Below are 15100 nucleotides of genomic sequence, written 5' to 3'. Positions count from 1 at the left end.
ACGTCAAAGAAGGCCTTCTCATCCACGGTCTTGGGCGCTCCGAGACTGGGCGTCCCCACTGCCACACTCTCCACCTCCGCCAGGTCGATGAAGCCCTTGCAGGTCATGTCCTCATAAGAGTCGTAGTAGCGCAGCTGTGGTGACGAAGGGCGAAGAGTGGGAGAGAACCCGGCCGGTGTACATCTCATAGCTCAATCCAAAGATAATGATGTGAAGTAGAGCATGGCAGGGCTGTGTACCGCGATGATCTTAGTACACTTTTGTTTGAATGTTAAAAATCACTCATAGGGGCTAAAAGCCACAGAGGATTATATTCCCTCAACTTTTACACTACGCTCTCTGCTAAGGAATGTGCTTAAATGATGTATTCATCTGAGTGGCAGTGGTTACCTTTATCCAATAAAATGGAGCACAATGACGTAAATGCTGGTTTTAAGGACTTAGCGTCTCCACATTCCGAAGGTTCTGTTCAAACTCACTATGCACCTAAGATATGCGTCAAAGTGTACAGAGCCACGTCATTGTGCACCCTTTACCTCCATTGGGCCATTCCACCGAAGCAAAACATAACAAACACATCTCAACGATGCTATGTGCAACCCCGCATGAAGACCACTGCTGACGGCTTACCAAAATTCACGGTAAATTGGAAATCAATTTCTCAATGCTCACGGACACGCCAATGCCTTGTTATTATCTAATATGCCAAAACATCCGATGTACCTGACGTCAACATACCTGGATTTCATGGGAACATTATTTTATGTACGTGTGCATGCGCGTTCACAAATGCATGCAAGCATAGGTAATGCAGCTCATAAGATTACCTGATGCTTGGTTTTGTCCAGAACAAATAACCTCTGTTTCCATCCCTTAAGCAAGGCTCCTCGTTTAAAGAGAAAGCCTTCAAAAGACCTGAAACAAAACAACAAGAAAAAAGTTAATGGAGGCTGTGGGTAGCCTGTTATGAAAGTCCAATGAATATTAATACAATATATGCCGACAATTGATGGAACGGTTTGGGCAATAGCTTTAGTATTAACACTTTTTTTTTTTAACAGCAAGGTGTCGTGATCTGTTACTATGTCACCTAAAAGCTCAACTTCTGGAAAACAAACGTGTCAAATGAGCAGTTGCTGGGGGTGAATGATTGATTGGACGCGCAAGCGTGCCCCCCCCCCCCGCCACCACCAACCTGTTTTCGGTGTCATTCGAAGGGAACATGTAGTAGGCCGACGACATCTGCGGGACGTTCCGCCGGCCCAACGTGCTGGAGGCCGTAGTGACGACGGACGCGCGTTCAGACTCCGCGAGAAACGGCGGTCCCTCTCGCGCCGGCGAGAACCCAACTGCCGAGCGAGGGCGTCCGGCCATCCCCGCCGGCAGCGGCACGCGCCTCTTCTGTGGACGGGAGCGCAGCGCCGCGGGATCCACCCAGCAACAACCGGCAATAATGGGGGGGAAAAAAAACCACACACGTCGGCACCACCAATGGCAGGTCGCATATGGTGGGGGAAAGGGTGGGTAACTCCAACCTCTTTCAAGAACGTCTGGCCACTGTGAACGTTAAGGCCAAATAAGTTCTGGAGGGACCATCTAGAGTTCTGTCAAGTGGAGGCCCTTCAGGCAGCAGTGATATAAGAATAAATTTGCAGGGCTGCATCTTTACCGATCAGCACCACCAACGCCTACCACGACTCATTTACTGATGACAACATACTGCTTTATGCTGTTATATTTTAAATATGTACAATGCTAAAGAAAAAACAGTAACCATTACTTCTATTTTCATTTGATTAACATGTATGATTGCAGAAACAACTATTTAATTTATATATATAACAAATCAATCAGAATATAATTCTTCAGCACATGTGTGTTAACACAAGAACAGCAGGCTAAGAATTATAAACTTCTCACACCAAAGTGTCAGCATGGAAGGTTGTAAAACAGCAAAGAAAACATATTTGATCGTCATTAATGATTTGTGCATTGTACCAGCTGAGGTTTGGTCTTTGGCGCAACTTTGACTTTGTCCCAAGTGTCCTTCCAGCGCTCACTGCTTGGCTTGAGTTCAGCTTCCAAATGCTCTATCTCCTGCATCCACACACGTAGCAAGGATTTACCGTGACCGTAATTTAAGGGGTTTCAACAATGAAAATTAATTAAACTCCCACAGTAGTGCGCTCGTTCATGCAATAAAACTGTCAAATACGTGCGGTGTGGTTATACACTTGTGGTGCCAAAAAGCCACTGTGTCAGCTGTACAAACTGAAGTTCTACTTTCCAACGATCTTTTAAAGTGCCAGGGGCGGGAATGCTGACATGCCAGCAATCTTCGCAAGTGGCGATGTTGGTGGTCACGAATGCTGACAAAAGTGAAATAAAAGCTAATGCACAGCATTGACGCTGCAACATGAACACCGCCAAGGTTATGGGGGGGAAAAAAAAAACCCACATTAATTACACACGTACGCACACTGCAATTTGCACTGCCCCGAGAACCACTCGCACCATACCCATCAGCGCTCAGGCCCCGTGAATGCCTCTCCAACCTTCCAGACCTTACCAGCAGCAGCTGCGTGATGGCGTCCGGCTGCAACTTGGCCAGGTTGCTGTAGCAAGGCCACACGGTCTTGCGCTTGCTCTGTGGCACGGTCCCGTCCGGCTGCTCCACCTCGCTGGCCACGTCGCAGCGCCCGTTGATCAGCTCCCAGTCGAAGGAGGGCCCCTCGCCGAGGCTCTCCTCCACGTAGTAGTCCCACACTCGGAGGCAGGCCAGCATGCTGAATGGCTGCAGCACCTGCAACGGGCGCACGCGAGCGAACCCGGCGATGCACATTCACACGCAACAAGCTGTGGTTTTATGTTGGCTCTCGCATATGCCAATGTGGCGTTGGTTGTTTTCACCAGCGGCAGGTGAAAGCAACCACGATAAACAAGTCAACAATGACAACATCAACACACCCAGACACTGTAAAATGTGTTTTTATCAGTATTTGAATAAGATGTAAAATCATTTTCTTTACAAGTAATACTATATTCGGTACTGTTATCACCATTACCACAACCGTTTCTCTTATCTTTACTCTTGACTTAATGTTTATACTTGATTCTGATGGAGGCAAAGGAAAAGCAATTTCGATTTTAACGAGGTGTTGGCAAAATGTTGAAAGCTCAATGTACACATGTTACTGTCAATATTTACAAGTTTTGGCTTGGGAGCTCAACAGCATAATGTCCACGTCTAAATTCTGAACCAATAACTCTAAACTACTGAGATCAGGACCTCTGCCAACTCAAGTTATAAAAGGTTGTCATGCATATCATGTTACTGATGACGGAAAAACTTTATGAAATTGTCCAATCTCAGAGGCTATCAGGATTTAGTCTTGTTTAGTACTAAGATGGGTGGTTGGCTGGGAATACCACGTGTTGTATGCTTGGCCTGTGAGATGGCAAGATTGAAATAAAGTCTTGAATCTATTTTTACGTGTGTTACCCCCTTGTACTCAATGGCTTCCTTCAGGTACTCTGGATATCTCCCACAAGTCCAAACTCTCTCGTGAATGGATTTGGCCCAACATCCCAAAGTCTAAAGACTTGGTGAGGCTTTCCTGGGTAAAATATATTACTTATATTATATATGTGGTCTTGGTGCTATAGCTAAGTGCAAACAAAAGACCCATTGCAAAATGAGGTAAACGTGTGTAATTTTTTCCAGTGATCAGCACTCAATCAACCACTGAGTCGACTACACAAAGGAGCAGTGTAGTCCAGTACGTGGCTGATAATGTGGCCCCTATTGAAAGGCATCCAGGAGAAATACAGTGAGGGAAAAAGTATTTGATCCCCTGCTGATTTGGTACGTTTGCCCACTGACAAGGAAATGATCAGTTTGTAATTTAGGTTTATTTGAACAGTGAGAGACAGAATAACAACACAAATCCAGAAAAAACGCATGTCAAAAATGTTATAAATTGATTTGCATTTTAATGAGGGAAATAACTATTTGACCCCCTCTCAATCAGAAAGATTTCTGGCTCCCAGGTGTCTTTTATACAGGTAACGAGCTGAGATTAGGAGCACACTCTTAAAGGGAGTGCTCCTAATCTCAGCTTGTTACCTGTATAAAAGACACCTGTCCACAGAAGCAATCAATCAGATTCCAAACTCTCCACCATGGCTAAGACCAAAGAGCTCTCCAAGGATGTCAGGGACAAGATTGTAGACCTACACAAGGCTGGAATGGGCTACAAGACCATTGCCAAGCAGCTTGGTGAGAAGGTGACAACAGTTGGTGCGATTATTCGCAAATGGAAGAAACACAAAATAACTGTCAATCTCCCCCGGCCTGGGGCTCCATGCAAGATCTCACCTCGTGGAGTTGCAATAGTTCATGATAACGATGAGGAATCAGCCCAGAACTACACGGGAGGATCTTGTCAATGATCTCAAGGCAGCTGGGACCATAGTCACCAAGAAAACAATTGGTAACACACTACGCCGTAAATGACTGAAATCCTGCAGCACCCGCAAGGTCCTCCTGCTCAATAAAGCACATATACATGCCCGTCTGAAGTTTGCCAATGAACATCTGAATGATTCAGAGGACAACTGGGTGAAAGTGTTGTGGTGAGATGAGACCAAAATGGAGCTCAACTCGCCGTGTTTGGAGGAGGAGGAATGCTCCCTATGACCGCAAGAACACCATCCCCACCGTCAAACATGGAGGTGGAAACATTATGCTTTGGGGGTGTTTTTCTGCTAAGGGGACAGGACAACTTCACCGCATCAAAGGGACGATGGACGGGGCCATGTACTGTCAAATCTTGGGTGAGAACCTCCTTCCCTCAGCCAGGGCATTGAAAATGGGTCGTGGATGGGTATTCCAGCATGACAATGACCCAAAACACATGGCCAAGGCAACAAAGGAGTGGCTCAAGAAGAAGCACATTAAAGTCCTGGAGTGGCATAGCCAGTCTCCAGACCTTAATCCCATAGAAAATCTGTGGAGGGAGCTGAAGGTTCGAGTTGCCAAACGTCAGCCTCGAAACCTTAATGACTTGGAGAACATCTGCAAAGAGGAGTGGGACAAAATCCCTCCTGAGATGTGTGCAAACCTGGTGGCCAACTAGAAGAAACGTCTGACCTCTGCGATTGCAAACAAGGGTTTTGCCACCAAGTACTAAGTCATGTTTTGCAGAGGGGTCAAATACTTATTTCCCTCATTAAAATGCAAATCAATTTATAACATTTTTGACATGCGTTTTTTTGGATTTTTTGTTGTTGTTATTCTGTCTCTCACTGTTCAAATAAACCTACCATTAAAATTATACACTGATAATTTCTGTCAGTGGGCAAACGTACAAAATCAGCAGGGGATCAAATACTTTTTCCCTCACTGTATTGTGGTCTTGTGATGTCTTCCATGAACATTCATCGACAATGACTGCTGTCCGTAAAGTATTCCAGATCAGATTAGCGTAAAGCGTGGCACTCATGGACACACACACAGGGTGGATGCGGGTGTAGGTCACCTCTTCGCCATCAGCGGGCATGTACATGTAGTTGTAGAAGACGGGGCTAGTTTTGTGGATGCGCTCCACGTAATCCCAGAGGGAACGAGCTGGCTTGGAGCCCAGCTTCTCGCCTTTTTCCTCATACATCATCCCTGTCAGCACAGACCGGGCCAATGGAAACACGGGTCAGATGGCCTGCCTTTCGCTCGATACACTTCTGCTTTTTTTGTTTTATTTGTGGCACCAAAGGGCATTTCGGAACAGTTCAATATGCTTATGAAGTTTTGTTGTTTTTTTGTCCGCAAAAACTTCTAAATTCAAATTACGCTTTGTTAGGTCCGCAAAGTGCTTCTGCGTATTTCTACGCGGCCATACTCAAAGCACATCTGTACAAACACATCACAGACACGCGGCTCTGCAAATGCTAAAAAAACAATGACGAGAGCCCCGAACATCTTTTTGTGATATTTTTATTTGGATAGTCCAAATTACCGATACGGGTTTTAAAAAGGAAGAGGGGGCCCCATTTTCTAAGTGTTTATATAAAAGCAAGTATAAAAATAAATGCAAGAACAATTTTGCCTTACACAAAGCCATCATTACAACTTCCCAAAAAAATCACATTCTTATTCTTATTTGTCTGCATCTCGAAGACGAATACTGACCCATTTCTATCCTCTCGTAGTCCGAGTCGAGAAGGAATGTTCGGAATCGGTTGGAAACAAAGTGGTATGCCAAAAATTTCAGGTAGTATTGGTTGAACTCAAACTCTGTAGGAAACTGGTTGTGTACCTTCATCAAACACAGAAAGGTAAAAAAAAACATAACCATTGTTATAACCTCACAATGTTTACACAACCATGGCAGAATTATTGAGTAAAGCACATTACGCTATTTGTATAAGACCAAGAGCAAAGGATGACTGAACTGAAGCTGAAACCACGAGTGCCATAATTTCACAGAGACACGGGTGATAAGCGCAACTCGAAAAAAAAAAGTTTTCATTTAAAGCGATCTGGTCATTACAGATAAAAAAATGTAATTGGTTTAACACATTTAATTTGAGTTCTGGTAAATACCAGAAATGCCAAAAAGCCATTTTTTGTCATGTTTATTACTCACTATAATTTAAAAGGAGAACATTTTTATTTACGTTTGGGCGGATTATGCGGTAATGAGAATCCTTCCACTCCCAACGGTATGGCTCGCCGGCAGGAAGGCGCAATTATCAGGGCCATGTGTAAATCTTATGATTATTTATTTTAAATCCCCAAAGATGCCAAGTGAGGGACGACACATTTAGAGAAGGAAAAAAAAAACCCACAAAACTACATTGTGTTACCTCGTGTAATCACAGTCACCCGGAAAAAATTTAAGGGGAAAACATTCCCTACGAATGTACACGTTAAAATGTATTTGCTTTATGTAACAAAGATGTATATATTTTGAAACAAGCGTTTTCTCATTAGTGTGAAATTGTCTTTCAATGGCATCACTCATAACGGTAATGTTTATGGGCTCGTGCCATTTATACAACTAGACTTCATAAATTACAAAATACTGACAACTGCAAAAATATAAGAGGTTACGAAAGTTGTCAGAAATTACAAACAACAAAAAAAAACGAATGTGAATTTAGCAAACCACAAAGTTGATTGGTATTCATAGCTCTCCAATACAACTATTGCAGACGACCTCAACGGTTGTGTGTCGACACTGTGCAGCACCACGCCTTTGACCGCTACGAGATCTTGACCATGAAAATAAACTGAAGTCATCCGATGAGTAAAGTAAAAATGATTAAATCAATGAATCCGCTCAAGAGTAAAAGCAAGTGAATGACCACAGGTGCATAATGTGGGGCAGAAGCCTGACCTGGTGCACACAGTCAAGGAACTGCAGGAAGAGCGGCGCGAGGCCACTGCCCTGGCTCGCCAGCGTCTGGTTACTACGATGGCTGAAGCGGTGGCCAAAGGAGATCCACTCCTTTTCCACCAGCAGCCGGAAACCGTCCAGGGTGCGGTAAAACGGGTCCGACAGCAGCTGCACCATCGACACCAGCTGTGGAGAGAGTGCACGGTGTGCACCACAGCCTCCGATTACGTACGGCGCGAAACAAGTTCGACATTCGTACGCACAACAAGGTTTGGACCGCTGGAGAAGTTTGTCGCAGGAGATAAAGATGAACCGAGGAAGAGCATATGTCCCCCTCGCTAGCCTTCATTCTACCCGTTCATACATTTAAGAATTGTTTATCTTCATAAAAATGATTAATTGTAACTATTTATCATATTTTATCACACTCATGCCTAGCTCTGCTGGACCTTATCCAGAACACATTAATTAAAGGAAATAAATATGGTTACATTTGCCACGGAGAAATATAAAGGCAAATGATTTATTTTGTTTATACATTGATGCGTGATAACACCGTGTGGATTCTCGTTGAAGAAATATGTCTGGCTTTGTTTTAGGATATACAACAATTATTCATTGTTAAGCTGAATGACACCTGCATATAATGGCCTTTCATAAGCAGTGCATCACTGTTTGTAACATCTGCAAGCGGGCAACCAATATGCTATTTAATACTGCTCTTGGCAGAAAATTATCACGGCAGATGTGCGGTGGTTTAAAAGAGTGAGGTCAAGCCACCAGACCACCCATCCGCCAACTGAAAGCAGAACACAAATTAAACAATTCTAGAGGTGCCAAAAACCGCAAAAGGTAGCAAGCACAATGTGGCTCAATAAGCGAGTGCGATAACACGCAATATTACCTGGGTAGTGATGTCCCATCCTTCCTCGAGGCTTACCATGACAGAGGAGCCTCCGTCTAAAAGCTCAACTACAAGCTCTGCCAATTGCAGCAGTCTTTGGATCTGAAGAGAAAAATCACCCAACGGAGCCAGCATAGAGTTATTCTGCACAATACAGACTGCCATAATAAAAACAAATGCCAAGAGCCAAAAGAAAAACAAATCACAAATGAAAGGGAAAGCATTTGTGTATACAGTCGACTCTCGATTATCTGGGCTACTCGGGGGGATGGGGAGGCTCCAAATATAACAAAAACAAAGAAAATACAAAACGTATGTAAATTGATTTCCTATCTAGAATGGGGGTGAAGATGTAGATGTTAGACTGTCGTCTGTTTTATTGTTTTCCTTTTTGGGTACCGAGTTACGATGGGGGGGGGGGCAGCTAATAATAGAACCAGCACGCATATAAACAGTATGAATACGGATTCATATTCTCTATTTTTGCAAACACAGTTACTCTGCAGCCTGTATAATGCACCCCATGGATAATCCAAAGAGTGAATTTTATGTGCAATAGTTGAGGTGGAAGCATACCTGTTGCAGCCATTCGGATTCTTCTAACGATTTGTAGAAGGTCATGTCCTGTGAAGGAGAAGTGCTGGGCACACAAGCTCGTAAAAGCTTCTTGAAGCTGGCCTTGACTGCGCGGACATCGGGGTACTCCACCAGTAACACCTCACAGCCATGCACCCCTTCAAACTTAATGCCCTGCCACACATACGCGCCACCATTGTGAGAAAACGATACATTATTAACACGCAATGGAAAACGTAAAGCACCCCTTGTAACGTGAGTGGCAGGCAATTTGAAATGGGAAACTTCCATGCAAGTGGGAATTAAAATGACCCGGTCAAAAAATGGTGCACTATTTCTTCCCCCTAAGACTTGTTTTGATTATAAAAATTAAGAGAGACATGTTGCAGGGCTGTTCACCATCCAATACATTGCCTGAATCTGGGGATTAAGTGATCATTACTCCATGAATGCATCAAACAGCACCTACATGTACAACCAGGACTTGTTTTCTCACCGAATATACCATATTCTGGGTCACTGGTAGACTGGAGTAGACACGTGACTAGTCGTGACATTCATACCATAAGGTTTATTGGATATGGTGTGCCGGGTGGGAAAACATTTTCTGTCTGTCTGACCCAGACATACCTGGCTGAAATTAAGCCCTCTGTACAACCCTTTGTCAATCTCCTGGCCAGTGCAGGTTGGTGAAGGCAAGAAGCATAGAGGTGGGAGCATATTAGTAGAGTACAACAATATATTTAATGGATGCCCTCTACTGCCCACTCGGCAGCAGGCATGAGGCAGGGGAAAAAAAAAATCACCTTTCCTTGCGACTTGTCGGCTAGAATGTAGAGCACGGCGGCCTGACAGCGGGCAAAATCTCGCTCGGTGGGAACACCATTGTGGTTTGGAGATTGCAGCGGTTCTTTGCCTGCGAGCCGGGCCCCAATGTCCCCCGAGACAACCAGTCCACTGAACCTTCCACTGCCTCGCAGGGTCGCCCACTTGCCTGCAACGAGTCACAAACGCTGCCATTTCTCCACGGCCCTTCCCCTGGGCATGACGAGGCACACACGTGCATAAATAGTTGAGGTGGGCTATGAGTTCAATACATGACAGCTGGATTTGTGATCATAAATAACCAGCTTTTAGGGTTACCGTTTCAAAATATTGCAAACCCCCTGCTGAATTTGACACAGTTCACATGCATATGATGTATCAACTAGTGACAAAGCATGGAGCCATTGCACGCAATATCCTAATCTTGTATGTGTATTCTCTCCAGCGTGGTAAAATCCAGTTAGCTGTCGTGGCTTGTTAAATGGATCGGCAATGAAAAACAGCAAACCCTGCAGAGCATTACACTTGCGCACACAATCACACAGAATCGCACAGAGAGGACATTGACAAAACAGCTATTAACCACAAAGAATGCAGAGGGAAATAATAAAAGCAGGCGTGGGACGGAGGGAAGTTGGGGAGGGCAAATCATAAAAAAATGGTTATCCAGGGGGTGAAAATGCATCGGAGCGTGACGGTCGGCAAGGCGAGGAGGTTAGAGCCATGGGTGGCGGTGGCGGTGGTAGCGGCGGCGGCGGCTGCAGCGGCTACACATGGCACCGAGTGGCGATTACCTTCGCGGAGGCGCCTCCCCTTCACAGCCCCTTTGGGCGTGCTCACAGTGAACAGCTTATCTCTGTAGCCGAGCACTGCGGGGAGCGCGCAGCGGCCACAAGGGGGAGAGGCGACAACACAGCAGTCAGAATCACGCGCACAAACACGCAGGAACAACGGGACCTTGCTTTGGCTTGGACTTTTGATTCTCTTGTAGTTTTTTTTCTTTTTTTAACCCCAACATACGGCCAAAAGCTGACATTTTATTATTCGAAAACATCAGATTTACTTTGGTTAGAAGCGCTGCGCCAAGATAAGCTCTCTTTGGCATTTTTATTCAGTTTATAGTTATAATGCAGGCCAGTGGGTTTTTAACACAAACAAAATATATCAACTACAAATCAAAATATGTTTATTATCTTATGTGTGCCCAAAAAAAGAAAATACGTGGGTTTTTTTCAAATTCAGTGCTTCTTGTGAAAAACTGCTAGTTTACATTGAATAAATACCTATAGTTTTTCATATATATTTTAGCAACTACACCCAAGCACAAAGCAAGGCCAAAAGATCCCAACACTGCAAAGCTCAAAAGTGTAGATGCAAACTTGTTGCATTCTCAGAGTAAAGAAACCAACACCAACTAACCAAAGTTCCACCACCAACACAGACAACAGATCACATGTGAAGAAAACCTGATTCCAAAGATTTCTCAAACCCAAAAAAGAAGAGAGTCAAAACAGGTGTTTTCCCGAATGCCAGAGATCAGAAATTGACACGAAATATTCAAAAGCATTGATATTAGTGGGTGTCAATTAAAGCAAGCCAAGCAACGGAAGACCGGGAAGCACATTTATTGGAAGGCCAGCATAGAATTTGCTTGGCTCATGTTAGATCCACCTGGATATTTTGTTGGGACAACATTGGGTCCCATTTTTTTTTTCCCAAGTGTGGGACCTGCTGTGTGAGTCACTCACCGCCTCGTGTGAAACTACTAGAAAGCGTAAGATCCATATTGGTCCCTGTTGCCTGTTTCATTAGCGTCGACAGCCTGTTCTGCCTGTGCTTGTCATAAGCAGATTCTGTAAAGAGGTCACCCGCATACATACACACACCAGTGTGGTGAGGGGCCCACATCAATGACAGAAAACTAAGCCTGTTAATAATGAACCTGGCCCTGATGCACTACCACCTCATTCAACATTTAAGGTTTCCTCCGGAGAGACGGACTTAATTTCCTGTGGACGTGCTTAAGTCCACGAACCCAACTCCCACACAGAAGACATGGGTACAAAATGATGACACGTGATATTAGGTGACTAATTAAGGTAGTTCGTATAAAGGATAGGTTAGATCCAATGGTGTGCATTTTCCAAGCATGCACAAAAAGCAACGTCAGATCTATGGTCTGTTTCAAAAAGTATTTCCAGGTATTTTATGTTAATTGTGGAGTTTAAGAGTGTCAGTGCTTGTAATAAAAAAGTCCCTTCAAATAAGCTATCGGTCATCACAACTGGTCCATCAGTTTTTTTGGAGTGGAGTTAAAAATCTGAAAAAGATTAAAAGTTGGTTAATACGTTAGCAGATAGCTCAAAGAGTGCCCGATAGAGGCTCTTGAAACGGTAATAATTTCCTGTATTAGTGAAGCGAAGTTTTTGGTTTTTTAGCAGGAGAGGGCAAGCGTGCGCACGCTGGCTGCGCGGAGCACGTGGCACCCGCCGCCTCACCGGACTCGAGCGCCAGATAGGTGGAGGAGTTCATGCTGAGCCGGTTGCGGTCCGACTGGTGGGGCATGGCGTGTATGATGGCCTGCAGGTACTTCTCCTGCTCCACGCTGCTCGATGATTCCGAGGAGGAGGCACCTTCCGGGGGAAAGGAAAAAAAAGAGACAAAACAAGGTAACGTCTCGATGTTTAGTGCACGTCTACAATGGAACCGTTGCCCGGTGGCCAACCACAATGTACATTCGTAGTAGAAACATTGTATATGTATATAAACAAACACGCACATGTAAAATACTATGCTGTGTATATGTAATTGCACACAAGAGGGTAAAAATTTTTACCGCATTCTCCAGATGATAAGATGTACTGTTTTATCCATTGAAAGCAAAAGTTGGGGTGTGCATGTTATAATCCGGTGGGTATTTTTGTGTGACCAGATTTGTTTAACTTTATTGGCACCAGGCACAAGTTTGGGGTTTGCCTTACTTTTCTGAGCATCTTAAAATCCAAAGAAAACGCGATGAACAAGAACCAGAGTGATAATATTGTAACTCCTATAATTAAAAGGTTGATGTACACACATGCATTCTGGTCATTAGTACACTGTATATATGTGTATATAGTATTGTCAAAAAACTCGATCCTAATAGGTTGTGACAAGTTAATGTTTGGGTTATTTTGAAGCCTGACTCTTACATGCTAATCCTGTAACAAGAATGTTGACATTAAAGGCTACTTTCAAAGAAAAATAATGTTACAAGTATAAGCCTGTTAACACTTTTAATATCCTGTACCAAATCTCTAACTGCCTTTTCCACATACTGTATATATTGTAAAGTATAAGAAAACAATTTAATCCTGTGGGAAATATCATCCCAGAGGAAATAAAATTAAAAAACGAACGACAGGCTAAACATATGCAAGCTTTAAGAGCAACAGGTGGCAATTTTCCTAATGGTTTATTATGAAAGCATTAGCGCAAAGGTAGGATGCAGGTGTACACATTTTGTGTTATTTTGACCGCGTGGTCATGTTATTTTGTACAGCTGCCAAAAACAGAGACCAAATGTTCCTATTAAAATCAGTAACAATTACAACAACAACAAAAAACGCTCGATTGCCCATGTTTTCCATCATAGCTACAGCCACCCGGACCAGCAATGGCCTTCACGCACCAGAGGCATGCTGGCCCTGGCCCTTGAAGAGGCCAACCACGCCCTTGCCATGTGGACCGCTCGAACGCAGCAGCACCGCCTTGGTCTGTGAGTGACGCCAGCAGATGACGGGAAAGCGGTTCTGACGGTAGCAGCGCGAGATCTTCTGCAGCGTGCTGTCCTGCACATTCTGTGGCACTATCAGCAGCCCCGGGTAGCTACACCGGCAAAACAAAAAAAACAGGTCAGCATTTTAACTTTGCTCTAAAAAGGAAGCATGTTGATGAACAGGATAGATGAGATTTAAGTGAAGGCAGAAGTAATTCAAAAGGGGGGGTTAAATATCATGAAATGCATATCGCTTATTTCACCTGTTTGTAAATGCACTCGGAAAAGACACACACTTAGTTGTTTTTGTTTGTTTGTTAAAAGTTTGGTTTGTACCAAGATGGTCAGATGGGTCAAGGGTAATCTTGAGCAGTGTGCCAACACTACTAAAAATTCCTGGGTTTGAATCTGGGTTTTAATCACCCGTGGCTAAAAAAAGGGTGGTTGTTGAATGTAGGGAGTTGATGATCTCAGCATGTTACTTAATTTGTATACATTTCAGCTGAGAATGTTTAAAATGATTAACCGCTATACCATAAGTATTTCTCCGTAGCAGGGAAAATAGAAAAGTGCACCTCCTAGTGTGTGGATAACAAAAGGCCCTTGAAGGAATTTCAGAATTACATTTAATTTCTGGTTCTCAAACACAAGGGGGGCAGGGGTTTCACTACTCTGCAAAAAATGATGAGGCCCCAACATCGCAATAAAAATGTGGAAATTCCAAAATAAATTATAAAAGCTGCCTTAATGTCAAGAACGAAAAAAAACAACTGCCACAAAATCTTGGTGACAAACAATAAGATGTGCATAATTGCAGAGCAAAAGTCGGTGTGATGAGGAACCCTAATTTACATATGATCTATATCGAAGCAGCACATCTTCTCTGAAACTGGAAAAAAAAGCAGTACTCCCTTTACTGCGGGACATGAGATGAACGCTGGGTGCAAGTAGCTGTGCCGGGTCCTCACCTGCGGCAGGTGCCGTACATGCGGTTGACCGTGGAGATCCGGTAGATCTCAGACTTGGACCTCGTTAGGCTGCTGCTCAGCGTGCCGAGCCCCAGCCGCTGGTAGTCCTTGCAGCAGGCGCGTTCCAGTGCATGGTCCACGGTCAACTTCTCCGGGGACTTCATGGTGGATGATGTTGTCGCGGTGTTTGTTAACGTTTTGTCTCCCTCGTCTGAAACTTCAATTAATCACGTTGGAATGTTACGTCTAAACTACTCTGGAATGCTTAATGTTTACAACAGATTACAGTGCTGTATATCAAACGTACATCCAGACGGTTCAACAATAGTGAAACATTTCATCTGGTACGAATATCACTTACTGGAAATCTCATCCTCTTCTTCGCTGCCGTACACAGACTGCCGGTCAGCCCAATTCGGAGGGGTGAACTTCTTCCGAGACACATACTGCCTTCCAATCGTCTTCATCCCTGCCTTCTTGGCACTTTTAACCAAAGTCCTACACGCAGGAAAACAAATTATCCTCCTCCATATAAAGTGTCAGCCATCCAAAAAAAAAATTCTCACAATTTGCATCCGTGATATAGAAATGTGCCAGTTCAGCAATGTATTAGTGCAGATCACGTGTCCTATGGCATTATGGGCTGTGAGTTATAGATGAGCGTTGGTCTCTG

General features: G+C 44.0%; 1 protein-coding gene across 10 annotated transcripts in view; it reads right to left on the bottom strand.

Annotated features, from left to right (window-relative positions):
- The window catches only part of LOC116939979 (myotubularin-related protein 5-like), a 95411-nt gene that overhangs the window by 3067 nt on the left and 77244 nt on the right, over positions 1-15100 (bottom strand). For 4 of the 10 annotated variants that reach the window (XM_032949113.2, XM_032949115.2, XM_032949114.2 and 1 more), the window contains 17 exons: positions 14789-14925; positions 14428-14644; positions 13373-13569; positions 12201-12335; positions 11451-11555; positions 10497-10571; positions 9684-9871; positions 8878-9051; positions 8302-8403; positions 7398-7583; positions 6188-6314; positions 5541-5674; positions 2570-2803; positions 1999-2097; positions 1196-1401; positions 828-915; positions 3-134 (listed from right to left, as the gene is read on the bottom strand). In XM_032949113.2, the coding sequence (XP_032805004.2) occupies positions 3-134; positions 828-915; positions 1196-1401; positions 1999-2097; positions 2570-2803; positions 5541-5674; positions 6188-6314; positions 7398-7583; positions 8302-8403; positions 8878-9051; positions 9684-9871; positions 10497-10571; positions 11451-11555; positions 12201-12335; positions 13373-13569; positions 14428-14644; positions 14789-14925 (2536 nt within the window). The remainder of the gene's footprint in view (positions 1-2; positions 135-827; positions 916-1195; positions 1402-1998; positions 2098-2569; positions 2804-5540; positions 5675-6187; positions 6315-7397; positions 7584-8301; positions 8404-8877; positions 9052-9683; positions 9872-10496; positions 10572-11450; positions 11556-12200; positions 12336-13372; positions 13570-14427; positions 14645-14788; positions 14926-15100) is intronic. The other 6 variants (XM_032949117.2, XM_032949121.2, XM_032949118.2 and 3 more) reach the window with 3 other exon arrangements.

Source organism: Petromyzon marinus, chromosome 7, assembly GCF_048934315.1.
Source record: "Petromyzon marinus isolate PM22_M1 ecotype Great Lakes invasive population chromosome 7, UKy_Petmar_22M1.pri1.0, whole genome shotgun sequence".
Taxonomy (NCBI): Eukaryota; Metazoa; Chordata; class Hyperoartia; order Petromyzontiformes; family Petromyzontidae; genus Petromyzon; species Petromyzon marinus.
This window is presented reverse-complemented; position numbering and strand designations above follow the sequence as displayed.